Source organism: Dreissena polymorpha, chromosome 16 (assembly GCF_020536995.1).
Source record: "Dreissena polymorpha isolate Duluth1 chromosome 16, UMN_Dpol_1.0, whole genome shotgun sequence".
Lineage (NCBI taxonomy): Eukaryota > Metazoa > Mollusca > Bivalvia > Myida > Dreissenidae > Dreissena > Dreissena polymorpha.
In genome coordinates this window covers 18,288,157-18,310,876 of record NC_068370.1, presented here as the reverse complement: position 1 = coordinate 18,310,876, position 22,720 = coordinate 18,288,157, and the positions used below count along the sequence as shown (strand labels likewise).

General features: G+C 35.5%; 1 protein-coding gene across 1 annotated transcript in view; it reads right to left on the bottom strand.

Annotated features, from left to right (window-relative positions):
* LOC127861693 (KICSTOR complex protein SZT2-like) overlaps nucleotides 1–22,720 on the bottom strand; it is a 167,356-nt gene that overhangs the window by 24,082 nt on the left and 120,554 nt on the right. Inside the window, 11 exon segments of the mRNA XM_052400377.1 lie at nucleotides 2,756–2,832; nucleotides 5,254–5,362; nucleotides 5,869–6,000; nucleotides 7,484–7,654; nucleotides 10,438–10,571; nucleotides 11,987–12,158; nucleotides 13,199–13,389; nucleotides 14,015–14,204; nucleotides 15,367–15,542; nucleotides 20,579–20,608; nucleotides 21,203–21,427. Coding sequence (XP_052256337.1) covers nucleotides 2,756–2,832; nucleotides 5,254–5,362; nucleotides 5,869–6,000; nucleotides 7,484–7,654; nucleotides 10,438–10,571; nucleotides 11,987–12,158; nucleotides 13,199–13,389; nucleotides 14,015–14,204; nucleotides 15,367–15,542; nucleotides 20,579–20,608; nucleotides 21,203–21,427 — 1,607 coding nt within the window.

The window sequence follows — 22,720 nt, the reverse complement described above, 5'->3', positions numbered from 1 at the left end:
TGTCATTTGTTTACACTCGGTGTAGTATGCATTGCCCCGATCACTGGGATATATGTCATTTGTTTACCCTCGATGTAGTATGCATTGCCCCTGATCACTGGGATATATGTCATTTGTTTACCCTCGATGTAGTATGCATTGCCCCTGATCACTGGGATATATGTCATTTGTTTACACTTGGTGTAGTATGCATTGCCCCTGATCACTGGAATATATGTCATTTGTTTACACTCGATGTAGTAGGCATTGCCCCGATCACTGGGATATATGTCATTTGTTTACACTCGATGTAGTATGCATTGCCCCTGATCACTGGGATATATGTCATTTGTTTACACTTGGTGTAGTATGCATTGCCGCTGATCACTGGGATATATGTCATTTGTTTACACTCGATGTAGTAGGCATTGCACCGATCACTGGGATATATGTCATTTGTTTATCCTCGGTGTAGTATGCATTGCCCCTGATCACTGGAATATATGTCATTTGTTTACACTTGGTGTAGTATGCATTGCCCCTGATCACTGGGATATATGTCATTTGTTTACACTCGATGTAGTAGGCATTGCCCCTGATCACTGGGATATATGTCATTTGTTTACACTCACTGTAGTATGCATTCCCCCCTTATCACTTGGATATATGTTGCTTGTTTACACTCGGTGTAGTATGCATTCCCCCTGATCACTTGGATATACAGTCCAACCCCTCTTAAGCAGCCAGTCAAGGGAAACGGCCAAATTGGCTGCTTAAGCGGGGTGGCCTCTTAAGAGGGGGTTGGATCAAAGGTAGTCTGGAGTTGATGAGTGCATGGCCAACTGTTCAATTTTTGTATAAACAAAATGGTAAGTACATGTATGTGTACATGTACTAAATAATGTATAGATTTAAAATAATGTTATTTCTTCCTTTCTAAAATCAGCTATGAAACATTTTCATTAAAAAATGTATTCTATTCATCTTTCTGATCATCATCAATATCATCATCATCATCAGAATCAAGTCAATAAAAAAGAATCATTCTCATGATTCATTGTTTACACAATGCGCGTTGTATGGCTCCAATGCACTTAAGATGGGAACAGTTGTGAATCAGTTATGCGTGAATAACTCCCGTGTCACTATCAATCGATAATTTAATTGGTTTATTGCAGTTTTATGGCTTTGTAATACCTACCGCATGAATTGGTCCCGACAGTGATCTTCTCCAAGATAAAATTGTGACCAGTTTCTTAAGAGACTGATAATAGCAACCGGGTGTTATCCTCCTGGTACTCGTGCTTTTCATGCATAATATTATAAAAACATTATTTCGCCGTGTAAAGGGTGTTATCAAAAATTAATATTGAAATGATTGTAAATATAAAACAAATATAAATGTTTTGTTTAATTCCCAAATGAGAATAATAATTTGTAATCCGAAACACACTCCTGATTGTTTTATGTTAACGAGACGTTTACAAATTCTAGCATAAAAAAGTCCTCATGTATTTCCTTTGTCCCGACAAAAGCGCGCGAAAATTATGCACCAATGTACAATATCACGCCGTACCTATGGAAAGCGTGCGTGTATTTGTAACATTTGTAGCACAGATAACATGTAGATCAGTTGATTTCGGTTAAAAGTTTCGTTGTTCTTTTTAACTTTTAATTAGCCGATAATTGTCATAAATGTGTGCTTGAAATAGTATGATTCAACAGCTACAAATAATAAATTAAGGATCACTTTTCCAGTAATAATAGGTGATATTCGCACATGCGGAAACAAAAAGATCAAACGGTCGCATATTGCTTTTTCCCCTATTACCCGATAATCTGCCGCTAATTAATTGCAATTTGCAAACTGGCTGTCAAAATGTTTGTCACACATCACGCTTCAGTACTACAGAGCCTAAACCCCAGACTGGAAGTACGTATAGATTTTTTCGCTGTTGCGTCAGTGTAATTTTGCCAATGTACATGACTGACTTACTCGTGCATGACCACTCATATGGGGGAAATTTAACATTTGGGATGCAAAATTGCTGGCCGCTAGCCGGAGAAACGGGGTTACCGCTTAAGAGGGGTGCATTATTTAGTATTTATCGACGGTCCCGGCACGGGGCGACCGGCGATAAGGGGTGACCGGAAGTAGGGGTTGGACTGTATGTTGTTTGTTTACACTTGGTGTAGTATGCATTCCCCCTGATCACTAGGATATATGTTGTTTGTTTACACTCGATGTAGTATGCCTTCACTCATGCACAATGGCTTAATATCCCTCACATGTACCCATGTATACAGAATCTGGAGAATCTGATCTTTAATATAATCTCTTGATTGTTTTATGTATGTGCAGTTGCATCATTGCAGTGAGTTAATCTACTCATACTTTTCCTGGGTAAGCCTCCAAGTAAGTGAACATACTTATGTGAGAAACTGAATGGAATGGAAAAATAATGTCATGACAAATCACTAAGTTATGAAACCAGATTGGGAATTTGAGTATGTTTCAATAAGACCAGAACTAATAACTACAGAATTCTTACCTGAAGTAAGTTTGTATCTAAACAAAACATGAAAATTCTTTTTGCTTTAATAAGTTAGCTTTATAAGTGAATGCTTAAATTGTAATGAGGTGAGTTTCTGATAAAGAACTGTAATTTTGAAATCAACTGCTTACTGTTTGCCACTATGGTAAAGAAATATTGATGTGCTCAGTTGAGATAAAATAAACAATGTATGGTAATGAAGGTAATTCATGACATCGTACTGCAATATGCAGATTGGTTCCCGTTTTCTGTAACCACATCATGAACAGCTTCTGAATGTTGTCAATCTTGTCAAAGTCTGAAAAAATGAACATTGCAACGTTGTTGTATTTTCAACTAAGGCTCATTACCATGAATGTTGCAGATTACACAATTTAGCTCTTATAATGTAATAGGATAAATAGTTGAGCAAATTCATCAATCAAAATAAATATAACTCAAACAATCGTTTTCAAAATAGTTTATATTGTCCTATTAAAGGGACATAATCTCATAACTTTGCCATTTTGAAGCATGTCATAATATTGTATTACTATCAAATGTTCATATGAAAATGGTGATTATCAGAAAAGGCGTATTTAATGTACAACTACCGGTATAACCTTTTGAGTTTTAACACTGCTTTTGTTTATTGTCAGTATATAAGGTAAACATCTATCCTGAAAATGCTTCTGTTTCATTTGTGCTTTATGTAACTACAGAAAACTTTGAAAGATGTACCGACATTATATATGCTCAATGCATGTACTTATGTCTCATATGCTCCACTCATGTACTTATGTTCCAAGTGCTCCACTCATGTACTTATGTTTCACGTGTTCCACTCATGTACTTATGTTTCAAGTGCTCAAATGAGGTTATTCATTTCATGTGCTTTACACAATTTCTTTTATCAAGTTCATTGTGCTTGATATATGTACCAAAGTTGTTGCAATTGACACACGTACATGCCTTTCTTTTGCATACATTTACTTTTCTTGTGCTTCACATGATTGCTCATGCAATAGATTGATACGTATGTTTAGGTTTCATGTGCTCGACACATTAACTTATGCAATAGATTGATACGTATGTTTAGGTTTCATGTGCTCGACACATTAACTTATGCAATAGATTGATACGTATGTTTAGGTTTCATGTGCTTGACACATTAACTTATGCAATAGATTGATATGTATGTTTAGGTTTCATGTGCTCGACACATTAACTTATGCAATAGATTGATACGTATGTTTAGGTTTCATGTGCTCGACACATTAACTTATGCAATAGATTGATACGTATGTTTAGGTTTCATGTGCTCGACACATTAACTTATGCAATAGATTGATACGTATGTTTAGGTTTCATGTGCTCGACACATTAACTTATGCAATAGATTGATACGTATGTTAAGGTTTCATGTGCTCGACACATTAACTTATGCAATAGATTGATACGTATGTTTAGGTTGCATGTGCTCGACACATTAACTTATGCAATAGATTGATACGTATGTTTAGGTTGCATGTGCTCGACACATTAACTTATGCAATAGATTGATACGTATGTTTAGGTTGCATGTGCTCGACACATTAACTTATGCAATAGATTGATACGTATGTTTAGGTTTCATGTGCTCGACACATTAACTTATGCAATAGATTGATACGTATGTTTAGGTTTCATGTGCTCGACACATTAACTTATGCAATAGATTGATACGTATGTTTAGGTTGCATGTGCTCGACACATTAACTTATGCAATAGATTGATACGTATGTTTAGGTTGCATGTGCTCGACACATTAACTTATGCAATAGATTGATATGTATGTTTAGGTTTCATGTGCTCGACACATTAACTTAGGCAATAGATTGATACGTATGTTTAGGTTTCATGTGCTCGACACATTAACTTATGCAATAGATTGATACGTATGTTTAGGTTTCATGTGCTCGACACATTAACTTATGCAAAAGATTGATACGTATGTTTAGGTTTCATGTGCTTGACACATTAACTTAGGCAATAGATTGATACGTATGTTTAGGTTGCATGTGCTCGACACATTAACTTATGCAATAGATTGATACGTATGTTTAGGTTTCATGTGCTCGACACATCAACTTATGCAATAGATTGATACGTATGTTTAGGTTTCATGTGCTCGACACATTAACTTATGCAATAGATTGATACGTATGTTTAGGTTTCATGTGCTCGACACATTAACTTATGCAATAGATTGATACGTATGTTTAGGTTTCATGTGCTCGACACATTAACTTATGCAATAGATTGATACGTATGTTTAGGTTTCATGTGCTCGACACATTAACTTAGGCAATAGATAGATACGTATGTTTAGGTTTCATGTGCTCGACACATTAACTTATGCAATAGATTGATACGTATGTTTAGGTTTCATGTGCTCGACACATTAACTTATGCAATAGATTGATACGTATGTTTAGGTTTCATGTGCTCGACACATTAACTTAGGCAATAGATTGATACGTATGTTTAGGTTTCATGTGCTCGACACATTAACTTAGGCAATAGATTGATACATATGTTTAGGTTTCATGTGCTCGACACATTAACTTATGCAATAGATTGATACGTATGTTTAGGTTTCATGTGCTCGACACATTAACTTATGCAATAGATTGATACGTATGTTTAGGTTTCATGTGCTCGACACATTAACTTACATTGTATTAGCTTGTGAACTTACGTTTCTTTTGCTGGACACGTATGTCCATGACCTGTTGACCGTACTGCTGGACTGGGTCTGTGTAGTATTTCAGGTCAGACATGTGCACCGGTCGGAAAGGGCACACATTCTAAGGAAATGGAAATGGACATTATTGGAAAAACACGTATATATATTCCATTAATATATTGGCCATTTTCATTAGTGTTAATAAGTACATTTTTTGTGAAACTAAATAATATAAGTTGTTAATATTTATATTAATATCAGTATCTGATTTCCATTTAAGTATATCAACTATGTTCATCAGTGTACTTTACTTTAAAATACTTTAAACACCACATATTAAGTCCATGAATTAACTTTGCTCACACAAAATAAGAAAATTAACCCTAATGCATCCCCGTCACGTAAAAATTGGTCTCATGCCATCTGCAGTCAGCTTATCTTCAGACCAGCCTGTGTAATCCCATAGGCTGGTCATGAGCTATGCTGTCCCCTATAAAGTCAAAGATGGTTTGTGGTCTCTGCATCAGTGAAAGGGTAACCAGACCAGACTGGGCAGTTGCTTGAGCTACATGTACTCTGGCTGCATATGGCATAAGATCCATTTTCGCTTAATCCTGGTAATTTTACCATGAAAGTCTTTTCAAACGGTAGGTAGCTGTCTCGAGTGGAGGACACACTCTGTGTCCGGGACAACTTCTCCTTGCTGGGAGGGGGTGGGGCAGGATTCCTGATCAGCTGATCCAGGGTCTCAGACTTGTCCTGAAATAAACAACACAATAATCTGTTGATTATGGCTGGTTAATTCAGATTGTCTCACCATTAACTAAGTACAGTCATGACTGGGAGTTAAGCTACTGACACTTTTCCTGGGTAAGCTGGTTTTGCCAGTGCTAAAAGCCCATATGTGTGCAAGTAACTGACAACTTCCCTACTAGAATCAGAGAATGATAGGAGATAGGATTTCCTGACCCATCCCCATATCAATGCATTTAACCCACCAATGTTGAACAAGGGACAAAATTGTCACAAAACCAGGTTTTCATTGTGAAAAAAAAATCTGATAAAAGGAGAAAACTCAAACTGAACTTTTGAAATGAACAAACAAAATTAACCCCCTTTGTAAGTTTGTTTTTAAAAAAAATCTATTTTTAGTCGTGGCGACCTTGACATTGGAGATATTGACGTGATTCTTTCGTGCGACACACCGTCCCATGATGGTGAACAAATGTGCCAAATGATTTTAAAATCTCACAATGAATGACATAGTTATGGCCAGGACAAGCTCATTTATGGCCATTTTTGACCTTTGAACTCAAAGTGTGACCTTGACCTTGGAGATATCGACGTAATTATTTCGCGCGACACACCGTCCAATGATGATGAACAAATGTGCCAAATGATTTTAAATCTGACAATGAACGACATAGTTATGGCCCGGACAAGCTTGTTCCGCCCGCCCGCCAGCCAGCCCGCCAGCCAGCCAGCCATCCAGCCAGCCCGCCCGCATTCGCCAATCTAATAACCAGTTTTTTCCTTCGGAAAACCTGGTTAATAAAAAACACACACAGTTTTATTGGTTTTGGTTTAGGCAGAAATTAATGTGATCATTGCCGCCTGACTTTGTAAATTAGCAGATGAATAACACATTTTGTTATACTTCACGCAACTACTCTGAGTATTTTTGTCCATCCACCTGAAGTGTGTTAAGCTACTAATGCAGGTCAACTGTTTTTACAAATGAGTTGCGTTCTGAGAAAACTGGGCATAACGCTTGTGTGTAAAGTGTCATCCCAGATTAGCCTGTGCAGAATGCACAGGCTAATCAGGGACGAGACTTTCCGCTTTTAAGACATTTTTCGTTTAAATGAAGTATCTTCTTAGCAAAAATCCAATTTAGGCGGAAAGTGTCGTCCCTGATTAGCCTGTGCGGACTGCACAGGCTAATCTGGGACGACACTTTACGCACATGCATTATGCCCAGTTTTCTCAGAACACGACACAAATAATTATCCAGCAAGAAGTATTTTTAGTTCCTCTCTCATTCAGAATAGTAAGAGTGTACAAGTTTATTTCATGCATAGAGAGCTAATCAGAAACAAATGTTCTACTCCATTGACAATTCAAAATATTGATTTAAAATCATAGATCTTACTACAATGGCCTATCTGGGATGACACTTACCGCAAATGCATCAAGTTCTGTTTTCCCAAAACACAGTTCACAATAAAACATCGCTACGTACCATATTATGTGAGGCATCAGCATACATATAGTGGTTGAAGAGTCCACATTTCTGCATGGCCACACTGGACAGCAGCTGACTGCGAGCGTTGCTCCACTTCTCCAGCTTGGTTAACTGCTTACACAGGTTTGTGAATAACTCATTGGACCAGTTGTACCCATACATGATTATCTGAAATAACATCATTTGGAATATAGTCAAGCCTATAAAATAAATATCCTTGACAACTTTACTGTTTTGAGCTGATAAAGTAGGGAAACATGAACCCAACCATCCCTACCTGCAGCCATGTTTTTCAAAGGATTATAATAATTTTTAAACTTTAACAAGAGATGTGTTCGTCAGAAACACAATGCCCCCTATTGATGCCGCTTTGAAGCCATATATTTGACATTTGACCTCGAAGGATGACTTTGACCTTTCACCACTCAAAATGTGCAGCTCTATGAGATACACGTGCATGCCAAATATCAAGTTTATATCTTCAATATTGCAAAAGTTATGACCAAGGTTAAAGTTTATTGACACACACACAGACAGACGGACAGACGGACAAGCGGGCGGGCGGACGGATGGACAGACGGACAGACAGATCACAATATACACCCGATCATTTGATCTGGGGGCATAAAAGATATCATAACAATAGGGATGGGAATCGTATCCGAAATGGGGATCCGGAAAACCGATTACGCTATCCGAATATATCCAGATATTCGTATTCTTTTGTAAGTAAACTACTAAAGGCTGTTACCATCATCACCACACTGTGAATATGTTAATTTGCACTGTTTTAAGAATCAAATAGCATTTTTCTTCATTTCATCAGTGAATGAACTGTCGGGAAAATTACGCCTAAAATAGGTGTATTTTTCCCCGACAGTTCTTACACCGATGAAATGCAGAAAAATGCTATTCAATTCTTATAATTACAACACAAAATGATCGTAAAGCTGAAATTTTATCTTGGTAAGGGTCATAAAATTCCTTTTTAATCTAGCGTATGAATCCATTTTCAGTTTCTGTTTCACCTCCGTCAAACGGGTATATCGTTGAAGTTTGCGCAAAAAATATAACGTCATTTCGCTATTGACCAATAACAAACAACGCCATTAAGTTTGGCGCAATACATAACTTCATTTTGGCAATTTGTTTTTGACCAGAAATGAATATTCATGTTTAAATTTGCATACAAAGTGGGTTCATCGGAAAATGAAAAACCGGTCACGTGAACAAATTATCCAATCAGAATGCAGCATTCATATGAATGTGACAGAAGTTGTAATTATCTCAGAATAACAAACAATATAACGCATTTATATGATTTCTTTATTTCAATTATTTTATTTATGAGAACAATATCAAAGTCGCAAAAAACGTAATTTCTTTTAAAAAAAACACATCGTAAAACTTAAACAAAAGCATACTACAATATATACATTCTACATACATTTAATACATTCAGTTTAATTTCATTTGTATTTGCTAAGATGCACTGACCTTAGGTTCTTGTTCATGAAAATAATTACATCCACTAAGTCGCTATTTAGTCTGTTCCTAAGCTTGATAAGTACCAGACCGGCCTATGAGAACACGCGCTCAGATGGAACCGATGTTGCCGGAACTTCCAGAATACTTCGGGCGACATATGCCAGTTTGGGAAATCGCAATTCGTATACTCTTTTTTTTGTTTGGGCAATCGCAATTCGTTTACTCTTTTTTTTAACAGATAAATATTGATTGACCAATTTGAAAAAACTTTTATTTGATTGGGCAGAGATGATTTTTCCATACTGTTGCACCCGTCGATTGAAGTCAAGTAGCCAATTGTTGTCAGTTATCAGGAAGTAAGGACCATAAAACAAAACACTGAGACGCAAGTTGGCAATTATGCGATATACGATAAGAAACATAGTGTGCATAATAACAGGGGTAATATCGTTTAATCAAGTATTCGGATCATCTATTATAATTCGGATACTTGACCAGTATTCGGATATCCGGATAATCGTTACCATCCCTACATAACAACAAAATTAATGTCCTGAGAAAGTTTCATGACAATTTGACAACCAAAATGTATAAGCTTTAATTCTGTAGTTATCACTAGTATTCACTCATTTTCAAACACAGATAAGATATCTTTAGAAAGAACATTCTGCCAAACTTTCCTGATTGGGCAAAACAACTTCCATAGAGTTAAAAATGTTTCACTATTGCTATATTAGAAAAACTGTCACATCCGTGGTGGCCATGTTTTCTTCTATGGACCAGAACATTTTAACTTGACTTTTATATAATTAGAACAAATGTTTTGTGCAAGTTTCATTATGATTAGGCAAAAAACTGTGACTTCAATAGTGCTTTAAGGTTTTAACAGCCATATACAGAAATGACCCCTCGAGCAGCCATGTTTTTTAAAAGACTTGAACTAATTTTAACAATGTCCGATATATCATCAGAATAAGTTTTTGCGGAAGTTTATAATGATGATTGGGCAAAGAAATTTATTTTTGAGAGACTTCTAACAGTTTCTTTATTACTATATAAGGTAAACTGCCCTGGGTCTAGCTGCCATGTCTCCCAACAGACTTGAACCATTTTCTAATTTAGCTATTATCATAAAAATGTTCTACGCTAAATACATGATGTTCACATGCTTTTTCTTCAATTTTACCTAGTTTTTAACCCACACAAACCCGTCTCAAAATCAGTGCAGAAATAAATGGGACAAAAGTTTGCTCCAAGTTTCATTAAAATTGGGCAATAAATGCTTACTCTAGAGTGTTCAAAAGATAACTTTTGATGACAAGGTACAAAAGACAACAAATGACATCACAAAAAGGCAGATGAACTAAAGGTCAGTTAAGGCTGAAAAGGTTCATTTTCAACTATAACTGAGAAATGTTTAACACACAACATGTATTCAACTACATAAAAGGTAAGATACTTACATCATTATTCCTGACAATTAGGAGGAGGAATTTTTGCCTGGGTATGATGGAGGGTGAGTCAGTGAACATGCCAAAGGTCTTTCCCTCTGAGCTGCAAGGAATGTGTGGAGAAAACCTCTGGGACGTAACCTTACCTGAAGAGATTATGAGAGGAACATGATAAACAGGAACAAGAAAACTTTAATTCCATATTGTACAATGAATACACAGTAAGTTACTTGTGTTGGTAATCTAATATACTAAATGTTTTACCCATGTTTAAAATATTTTCACTTACATTCTAACTAAAAACTGACAATTTTTAAGTCTTCAGTTTGAAATCCTCAAGGAAATAATTATATATTTTTTTAATAAAAAATATACATGTTCTCGTCAAAGATCAAAATACTGTACAGCCAATACTTGTTCTTCTCAGAAAAATGTCAATAAACTTAAGACTTAAGGTGCAATCTAAAGGGGAGACAAATATTTCAAGACTGCAATAGACCTGCAGTAGTAGTGCCTTAAAATCATCACTTGTCCTTCAAATATCAGCCGTGCTCAGTGAAAAGGGATTTTATGCATGTGCGTAAAGTGTCGTCCCAGATAAGCCTGTGCAGTCCGCACAGGCTAATCTGGGACGACACTTTCCGCTTTAACTTGATTTTTGCTAAGAAGAGACTTTCTTGAAACGAAAAAATATCATTAAAGCGGAGTCGTCCCAGATTAGCCTGTGTGGACTGCACAGGCTAATCAGAGACAACACTTTATGCACGTGCATTAAACCCCTTTTTCTCAGAGCACGGCCCATATATAATAAAGATTTCAAGGAGCTGATATGATTGATAATCATCTTGAAGGGAAAATAACCAGTTGATTAGGTTGTTTGTTAATGCCTGTGTAATTTACGTTTTAAGCAGTGAAATAAGTTACTTCATGAGAAACAAAAAATAAATGTAGACATTATTTGGCTTACGTGTGTATTTTTGATATTTTGCAGATGAAATTTTGGCAGTTTTAATTAAATTTAAGTTTAAGTTCAAGTTTAAGTTTTAAAAACCTATTTCACAGTTTTATAACTCTCTAAAAATAAATCCTTACGGTGGATGCAGTTCTGACTGTTCACTATTTACAACCAGAAGCAAATATTTACTGCGGACACAGTCTTGAATAACAGCGCGCAACTGATGTATGCAATTTGCAATGACAATTTCTGGTTGAGTTCTACTTTTTGAATAGAACTTTTAGAAAACATATTTTTTAATTCCCTTTTCCTGTAGGACAAAAGCTTTTGCAAATTCACTCATTCTTTGACAATTTCACTCGTCAATAAGAGCGAAGGAGTGGAATTTCGGTTCCCTGATCCATTTACATTAAATACACTTAAATTTGTTTTTGTTTAAATTGCCTTTTTTAACAGTACTTTCGTCATACCACTACTATGTGCATATGACAGTAACGGACATTTGCCTTACTTGAATCAGAGACGGATATTGATTATAAAAGAAATCATGTACACACATTCAATGGTCGCTGTTTTTCTTTGATCAGACTATTATAGTAAACCAACCTTTAGCCAGGGTGTCAATATAGCTCTCATGGTCTTCTTCGTCCAAATTGTGCTGAACAAAGTTGTACCATTGACGAATGTCCCTACACACCGAGATGAAATGTAGGTCAGCGCCGGGTGAGATGTTCAGACGCAATCCTGTATCATAGGATGCAACTGATCTTCTGCCACCCTGTTAATGTAAATCATAAGCCTTTAAGGTAGATTCTCTAAATTAAGCAAGACATAATATCAGTAAGACATATCAATCTTCCAATACCAACACATTTGTACTAAAATTTCCAGGTAAAAAGCAAAAACGGAATGGACTTCAACAATGTACCAAAAGTACCAAAACAGATCCACGAAATTCTAGCTACTGAAATGGGATTCATATGATTTCTCATGATTGTCTTTTATAATTGAGCTGTGCTCTGGAAATAACGGGCTTATTGTATTTGTGCTTTTATGGAATTTTGTGTGTGTCGCTTCTTAACAAAAATGCAGTCCAGGCCGAAAATGTTATCCTTTATTTCTTATTAGCCTGTTATGACCTCACAGGCTAATCTGGAAAGACACTTTACAAATGCATTTGCCTGTTATTTCCACAGAATGGCTAAATTATAACAAGAGCACCGCATAACGGGTGCCATGCTCGGCTACGGGTGCAGTTTTGAATAAATGAAAGCTTGTCAGATTTTTTTTTTTTTTAAGAGGTCACAGTGACCTTGACCTTTGACCTAAAGACCCCAAAATGGGTGTGGCATGTAGAACTCATCAAGGTGCATCTACATATGAAGTTTCAAAGTTGTAGGTGGAAGCACTTTTATTTTAGAGCCAATGTTAAGGTTTTAGCACGACGGGGACGGCGGATGTCAGACGTCGGGACGAGCTGGCTATGACAATACCTCGAGTTTTATCAAAAAACGCCGAGCTAAAAATTACAGAAACACTGAGCGAAAAAGGGCAGTGTTTCACATAAATATTTTTATAGTGTTTTACAAACATATTTTGACCCAGTATTTCGCATACATATTCTGATGCAGTATTTCACATACATATTTTGATGCAGTATTTCACATCCATATTTTTATTCAGTATTTCACATACATATTTTGATGCAGTATTTTATATACATATTTTGATGCAGTATTTCACATACATATTTTGATGCAATATACATATTTTGCTGCAGTATTTCACAGACATATTTTGATGCAGTATTTCACATACGTATTTTGCTGCATCATACAGCATGCCGATGTTTGTATTCTCATCCTCTTCTTCCTGAGGCAGGATTTTGTACACCTTGGTTGTCACAGAGGGGCACAATCTCACCACGATCTGCTGGAATTCTGTCAAGGTCGCATCAATGGCAAATCGTGAATGAAGATGTGCCATGTGCTTGTTCACTGCTGGCGTTTCTGTTGATTTAAATGTGAATAATGAAAACTGGACTGTTGTTCATTGCATGCTATAATTGTTTTCAAGTATTATTATGCAACTTAACAATCTTATCTTATATTATATTACATTACATTTAATTCTGATTAACATTTTCATTGCCTAATTTTGTTTCACTAACCAATATGTATTAGATACTCTTAGCAAAATTGAATGATAAACATAAAATGACATAATGTCATTAAACAGAATTTATGAGAAACTGTTTGTCGTTTACAAGCAAGTGATTACAAAGATCATATGCCTTAATAACAACATTTTTGAACTGGTGTAATAACATAGGGTTGTAAATGACAACTCGTCCTGATATACATGGATACACAGACAAAACACTGTCATGCTCAACCTTATAAAGAGGACAATACCTTACCTAAATCAGAACTTCTTCCAAGTTATTCTGAATACTAATTTAATAAATCATTTCGATTAAACTCATCTATTATACAAATTGTTCACATCAACAAAGGACAATCGTTATTCTACTCTAACAAATCTCAGACAACTAAGCTACATGATCTCATAGCTTAAGCCAAAAGCATTAGAACTCAAAAGATGAATAATTCTTAGGTTGAATTGACCACACACCAAGCTGTAGACAGAACAAGAACCAGGCCTCTAGAAGGTCAGCATAGATATGATTGAGGGTTCCCTGGTCCCCCTTCTCATATGGAGTGATCAGGTGGAGCCGGTCCCTGGCCCGGGGGCTGCCAACACCAACTGCAGGGGAACCACTCCTTGATGTGGGACCAGAGTCAACACCCGCAAGGTCAAAGGTCTGAAAATGAAGGAAATTAATAAGAATGACAATGGGGTTTGTGTATTGTTAAAGATTAATGAAACAAATAAACGTCAGTTACTGTGTTTTTTTATTCTTGGAGGCAAAAAGGGGGCTCAAAGTATAATGCTCATAATACCATCTGGCTTTTAAGATAATATTTTTTTGTGTTCTGATAATATATTTATAATAACTATGTGTAAAACATAATTCTGTGCGCATTACCTTCTCTAGCTTTCTAGAAGCACCTAATGTCATATTGTGTGATAGTGTTCATCCTACTATAAAAAATGCTCTTTTTTTCATGCTGCATTATGCATATGATAAAAGTTAGAGACTAACAATTAGAACAAGAAACCGTCGGAGACGGGTGATGCTCCCCAAAGGTTTTTTTGGTCACAATATTGCACTATATATTCAGATAAAAGGAAACGTCTTGAGGGCACAGTAGTTGGGAGGACAAGAATTTTTGTATATAAAATTTCAAAGGGCCATAACTCTGTGAAAAATCATCCGATAAGAACCCGCTGATTATATGCACATCTCCTCTTGGTAGTGAAGCTTCCCATAAAGTTTCATTGAATTCCGGTCATTAGTTGCTGAGAAATAGCCCGGACAAGAATTGCACTATATGTACAGTTAATGGAAAATTTCAAAGGGCCATAACTCTGTCAAAAATCATCCGACCAGAACCCACTGATAATATGCACATCCCCTCTTGGTAGTGAATGCTTCCCATAAAGTTTCATTGAATTCCGGTCATTAGTTGCTGAGAAATAGCCCAGACAAAAATTGTGCACGGACGGACACATGGACGGACAGACGGACAGACGAAGCGGCGTTTGCTCGTAAATGTTCAGATATCCTCGCAGGAATTTCACATGGAATATATTGTGCCACATCTAGTATTGAAATTTTGGCTGTTGCTACAAGGAACACTGATATTTTGAGGGTAACCTTTATTTCACAAAATATTTTAATGAAATATTTGTTGATTTTGAGTATATATGTGGCTTAACATAAAAACTCAAATTATTAGACAAACTATATTAACTTTTATTTTGCAACATATACTTAAATCATATTTATAAGACTTTTAAAAAGAAAGAAATTTTAAAAACGCAGCGCATGCATTTTAACATTTTTAAGTAAATACACAAACCTTATTTGCATCCAAGGCAGGAGAGGCCACTCTCTTCTTGCTTGACTGAGTGATCACCTCCTTGATTGCCTGAAATCTAGTCACGTTCTGTAGAGATGACCGACGTGAGAGGCTTGCATGGGGCCCCGCACTTTTAGTCTGCGACAGGGTTAACTTCCTTTCTCCTGAGTCCTCACCTAGAGTTTGGAGTAAAGTATTGATAACCTAAGAATTCCATTACTTTTTTTTCAGTATACATGTGTAACTAGAGTATTGTATGATATTTATTCATCACTTAATCAATGCTTCTTGTGAAATGTATATTTAAATATCAGCAAGAAACAACAAATTGTTCTTTATTATATCACAATAAATAAGTGCTTTTCAATGATTTTCCATTCAAAAATCAACAACAATTTCAGGGACTACAATAGATACAGAACACTGCTTTAGATTTATTAATATTTTGTAAATTGAGAATAAACAGTTTAGCTTGCATAAATCCAATGCCATCTGAAGCAATAGAATGTCATTATTTTCTGTTGCATAAATCCAATGCCATCTGAAGCAATAGAATGTCATTATTTTCTGTTGCATAAATCCAATGCCATCTGAAGCAATAGAATGTCATTATTTTCTGTTGCATAAATCCAATGCTATCTGAAGCAATAGAATGTCATTATTTTCTGTTGCATAAATCCAATGCCATCTGAAGCAATAGAATGTCATTATTTTCTGTTGCATAAATCCAATGCCATCTGAAGCAATAGAATGTCAGTATTTTCTGTTGCATAAATCCAATGCCATCTGAAGCAATAGAATGTCATTATTTTCTGTTGCATAAATCCAATGCCATCTGAAGCAATAGAATGTCAGTATTTTCTGTTGCATAAATCCAATGCCATCTGAAGCAATAGAATGTCATTATTTTCTGTTGCATAAATCCAATGCCATCTGAAGCAATAGAATGTCATTATTTTCTGTTGCATAAATCCAATGCCATCTGAAGCAATAGAATGTCATTATTTTCTGTTGCAAATTTGTCATGAACTTAACATTTATTACTGTAAATTCCTGAAGTCTTCACACTTAGGATAAAAATGCTTGTTCTGCATTTAAATTTTCAAGTTTACTTTCAAAAGGTTCAAGCAATCAATGCGTCATTTTAACTCTTGACCTACTGAAATCCGTTAAAATGATGTCTATTTTCTTTAAAACTTTTTAAAATTCAAATTAAACTAAAATAAATGAGTTTAATTTGAAACAACATCATTTAGCTATTTATAAGGACTGCAATTAATAAGACTTAATTAAGCAACAGTATTAAGGCAACACCACATTATTTACAATATCTATTACAGAATTATTAAGTTACTAAAACTTGACATGTTACAGCTTGCAAAATTAGCTTGATACTTGCAAACTTGATAAGCCTAAATTATTCGCTAGAAGTGAAGCCTAAATTTAGAAATGGTGACCTTCATCATGACCCCACCCACCCAGTGGCCTGGGTCATTATCCCACCCACCCAGTGACCTTAGTCATTACCCCACCCACCCAGTGACCTTGGTCATTACCCCACCCACCCAGTGACTTGGGCATTACCCCCCCACCAGTGACCTTGGGCATTACCCCACCCACACATTATGAAATCAAAAACCAGATCTTGATATCAGTCATCAATGTGTCTATGTATGAAGTTCATAACCATATCTCATACATCTTTTGAAGGATTCTAATTTATGTGTTCAATAGCATTTAAACAGATGAAATCAATATTTGTTTTCTATTGTGGTATCGGTGAAATATGATATAAGTAACACGAAAAAATAAATATTTTCATACATGCTTACGTGACTGAAAATGTGCATATATTCTCACTTTTACTGAATAAATATTTAACAGTGTTAAACAAAAAAAGTAAATACATTTCTTTTTATTTAATGCTTGATATTATTCTATTTATGCGAGCTACTTTTTAGACATTTATATCATTCTGTACTATTTTCTTATAGATTCGTAGTAATTGAATTTGAAAAAAACGACATTCCATCACCATGTTGGATTATACTAAATTTGGCCTAGATAATTTCATTTAACTACTTATGGATGAAAAGTGGATTCATCTGGGTATAATAAATATGTACATAATACATTCTGGGTTTGATAAACAGGTCACATAGTGGATTATACAATCAGACTGCTGGGCGTATGTACAAATACATTTACATGTAGTTTTTATTGGGGCCATTGCCTTCTGCAATTAGCCCCAGAGGTAACATTATATACGTAAACCAAAGAAAGAAGTCCGCTACTGCATCCAACCACTTTGCATCTCAAGATGCTGCATTCGCAAGCAAAATAGCTCCGATCGGATGATTAATGCGCCACAAAAAACACTGTGACGAAGCACATTGGTATTTTCCGTTGCAAAAAATGACCAATCAGAAGATGTCAAAGCCATCAGAAATTCTTTGATTTTTTTAATTAAACGTTTTGCGAAGATTACTGTGGTCGTCCGGCTAGCTTAGTCGGTACAGCAAGATACTGTTAAGCACGGGGTCGTGGGTTCAAGTACCATGTAGGTGATACTTTTTTTCCCTATAATTGAATGGATTAACTTAATTCTTCGACATAACACCCCTTTGGAAAATACCTTTCTGTTTACTTTTTTTAGCTTGACCCCTGGTTGACATTGACCTTTAGTATCCCATTGCTCAAAAACTAACATTTGCCGTATCTTACTTGATACTCAATGGATTAACTTTATACTTTGACACACACGGAGGCCCATGTACTTCGACAATAACGATCAACAAACCTTACTGTACTAATTAAAAATTACTGCAATGCTTGTCTTTATCAGATCTATGTCAAGTTTGGAACTGGGAAAGTGTATTATATCTTTGCAGTTTAGCTATCAATTGGCAAATACGACAAACACTTGTTTTAGAAAGCATTTACATTTAACCCCAATAGCTAAATCATATAATGTTGACAGCCTGTCACCATGGTCACACTTCCTTACTTCCATCTGTTTTCTTCAAACAAGAGGGCCTGAAAGGCCCAAAGTCACTCACCTGAGATTACAAGATATTATTGGGACAAATCTTCTGACCAAGTTTCATTAAGATCGGAAAATAAATGTGGCCTCTAGAGTGTTAACAAGGTTTTACTATAGCCATATAAGGAAAAATGCCCCGCCCCCTAGTGGCCATGTTTTTCAACCAACCAGCATCATTTTCGATCTCATCTAAGATATTATTTGGATGAATCTTCTGACCAAGTTTCATGAAGATCGGACAATAAATGTGGCCTCTAGAGAGTTAACAAGATTTTACTATAGCCATAAATAGCCATAAGGAAAAATGCCCCGCCCCCTGGCATCCATGTTTTTCAAGCAAACGTTACCATTTTCGAACTCATCCAAGATATCACTGAAACCAATCTTCTGACCAAATTTCATGAAGATTGGACAATAAATGTGGCCTCTAGAGTTTTAACAAGGCTTTACTATAGCCATATAAGGAAAAATGCCCCGCCCCCTGGCGGCCATGTTTTTCAACCAACCAGCATCATTTTCAAACTCGTCCAATATATTATAGGGATGAATCTTCTGACCAAGTTTCATGAAGATTGGACAATAAATGTGGCCTCTAGAGAGTTAACAAGATTTTACTATAGCCATATATAGCCATATAAGGAAAAAATGCCCCGCCCCTTGGCAACCATGTTTTTCTAGCAAACGTTACCATTTTCGAACTCATCCAAGATATCATTGAGACCAATCTCCTGACCAAATTTCATGAAGATTGGACAATAAATGCTGCGTCTAGAGAGTGAACAAGATTTTACTATAGCCATATAACGAAAAATGCCCCGCCCCTTGGCAGCCATGTTTTTCAAGCAAACGTTACCATTTTCGAACTCATCCAAGATATCATTGAGACCAATCTTCTGACCAAATTTCATGAAGATTGGACAATAAATGTGGCCTCTAGAGAGTGAACAAGGCAAATGTTGACGTCGCACAACGGACAACACACAACGCACGACGGACAAAAGGCGATCACAAAAGCTCACCATGAGCACGTTGTGCTCAGGTAAGCTAAAAAGGTAATTGGTTGGCATTAAGGTGTATAGTGTTTTAACGACCGAAAAATTTGAGCAAAATCGCCCCACCAGTACTTTGAGTACTTTGATTGTTTATGTATCATAATTAAAAACAAAATTCTTAACACATTTTAAGAAAAACAAACAGAAGATAAACCAAACTAGAATAAAAGTATACACAAGTACCAACACACAAGAACTGAATGATCCATGTGCAGGTATAATGAGCATCATGGGGGTATATGGGAGTATATAAACTAAATACAGGTACAGTCTTGTCAGTTAATCTTGCACATCTGATGATCTTATGCACTTAGCTCTCAGGTATATTTATATGACAGGGCATCTTAATCATCCACGATAACCACAATTTGAAATGTAACAAAGCAATAACAATGGGAAAATCAAAATAAACATTTTGCCATTTGCTATATGGACAGAATGTATCATAAAAATTCAGTATCAATGCCATCCTACTCATAAATTTATTTGAATTGTCATCTGAATTTCCATAGATTATATTTTTGAGCTTTGAGCTTATACTTGCTCAGAAGCAAAATAGAAATTATGAAGGAAATAATTTTGAACTGAAGTCTTTTCTCCAACACTTAACAAAATCCAGTTGAAAAGCCTACATGTAAATGTCAATTCGGCATGGCCAAGACTATAAATGAATAATACATGTAAATATATAATTGATAATTGGAAATATTTATGTTTTGGTAAACGTCAAACAGAATTATATTTTTTGCTGAATAAAAATTACATCTGAGCCCTGTTATGTGATAAGGGGGTTTACGGCATGTGCGTAAAGCGTCGTCCCAGGCTGCACAGGCTAATCATGGACAACACTTTCCGTCTAAACCTGATTTTTGCTAAGAAGAGACTTTCTTGAAACAAAAATATCATAAATGCAGAAAGTGTCATCCCTGATAAGCCTTGGCAGACTGCACAGGCTAATCTGGGACGACACTTTACGCACATGCATTAAACCCCCTACAGAGCACGGCCAATTTCTTTTAATTTTAATCGAAAATGTTCACATGCCCAATGAGGCTAAAGTGCACAAGATTACCAGACAGAATCATAAATCAAAGGTTCTGAAAGAACGAAGACATACGGTGCCTTGCTTCAAATTCCTTTAAAATGTCTGAAAAAGATCACATAGTCTTTTTATTCTAACATAATTTCATATTCATGCATTACTTTCTTGTTTGCTGCAGAAATCATAGATAAATCTGAGCAAATACGGATACACATGATTGATCAAATAAAAAATGTGGTGCATAGGAGGTAAAGTTGATGTCAACAACTGCTTCAAAAGAGCTTTGCATATCCAACAATTTACATATAAATTGTGTTTGGTCACTGCTTAAAACTTCATATTTGTGTATCATGCATTTAATGATTATGATGCTAATTACAATAACTTCAATGAAATCATTCATATGAGCTGGGTATAACTAAGCTGAACATTACTAATTTACTTAAAAAAAGTTTACTTTTGTAAAAGTGTTTTCCTGATGAAAATGAATGTCATATATTTTTTTCAAATATTGACAAAGATAAATAGGAACTTAATGGTAAATATTTCAAAATTTTCTTTTAAAATGAATTATGTCCATCAATTAGAAGTGAATGTTAATCATAAACATAAAACAGTCTGAGCACACATAATTAAGCCTAATGGTCTAGAAAATACAAACACACTGTTAATAGAGGTCAAACACTGTTAAACACGTACCTGGCATGCTATAAAATGGGGAGCATGGTGCAGACATGGTGGGGGAGGAGGCAACCAAATCCAGCATGTGCTTGGGTATGGTACACAGGGGCGCAGTGAGCACGTGGTACTCCATCACAACGTCACAGAGGGCGTGCTTCAACGTCTGCGTGAGCTTCTCCTGTAGAGTCTTCAGGCACACGTCACCGTTCACCCAGATGTGAAACTGGACTAGAGCCGTTGGGCCTGGAATGAGCAGCAAGAAAATAGGTTGCACTACACTATTTTATTGAAAATGTTTCTTTACTTTTATAATTGTAATTATGCATACTTATATATCTGATTATGAAGTTATAAAATTTAACTTACAACTGCAACACTTTCTTTTAAACACTCCATTTTATTTTTATTAAATTCGGTATGCAACATTTATTTAGTTACTTTGATAAGTTTTTGTTATGATATTTACATGAACAATTTCTCTTTACATGGGCATGAACAACCTTCAGATTTCAGTCATTTGGCAAATGCAAGAATAAGGCATTATATATAGATACTCTAAGCAGCTATATATTGTCAACACCATGAACACAAAGCTACCGATATTTGCTATACAAAAATACGGTCCCATTAATATTAGTCCAAACATGACAGTGATGAGGTATATGAATTGATATGAAATTGGCTTTAATCACAAAGCCCCAAGGACTACATACAATGAATAAATTTATAAACAAATTTTTATTAAGGTTAAAGTAAAAATATCAGAACATCTTTATGTTGGGAATATGCATTTTCAATATGGCTAAAGAGTTCATATTATACAAAAGATTAATGCAAATATCAACTAGGAAAGATTTGACTACCGAGTGAAAAAATAGTATCTGTACATTTTTAAAGGTGATCTAGATGAAAATGCATTCATTAGAGCCTCACATGCAGTATGTTATGATTTCATCACAAAAACATGCTGAGGGCAGACTGCCCCCATAAGCCATCATGGCAAGCCAGCGTCACAAGCCAGCGTTCAAAGGCTTGTTAGCCAATCACAGCAAAATGATACAACCATCTGATGGTTAATTGATTGATTTCAGCCGCCACTACTGAGTTTACTCATGGAGTAAAAAAGTGATCACAAAATATGATACCATGTCATGTCGAAATCAAGAATAATTAAAATACTTGAAAATTCAAAGCCTCTAAGTGGTGTATTTTTGTTGTTCTTGTTTTTTGTTTTGTTTTTATTGAGGGGGAAGATTATTTACAAGAAAAACAAATACATTTTAAAACTAAGTTCTCGTTATAATTTCTGATTGTTGCTAAATAACTGACATTGATAATATTTGCATTTGATTATTTATTTTTATTTTAAGACAAAAAGGCATAGTATATTTTCATTAAAGCATGAATCTACACAAAAAACCTGAGATTATAGATTTAAGTTATTGAAAAAGATTTGTCTAACTCCTTTATGAAAATAATTCAGCAATAATTAAAATGTATATATTATTGTTCCCCAATATTGGTTTGCCCTACAAG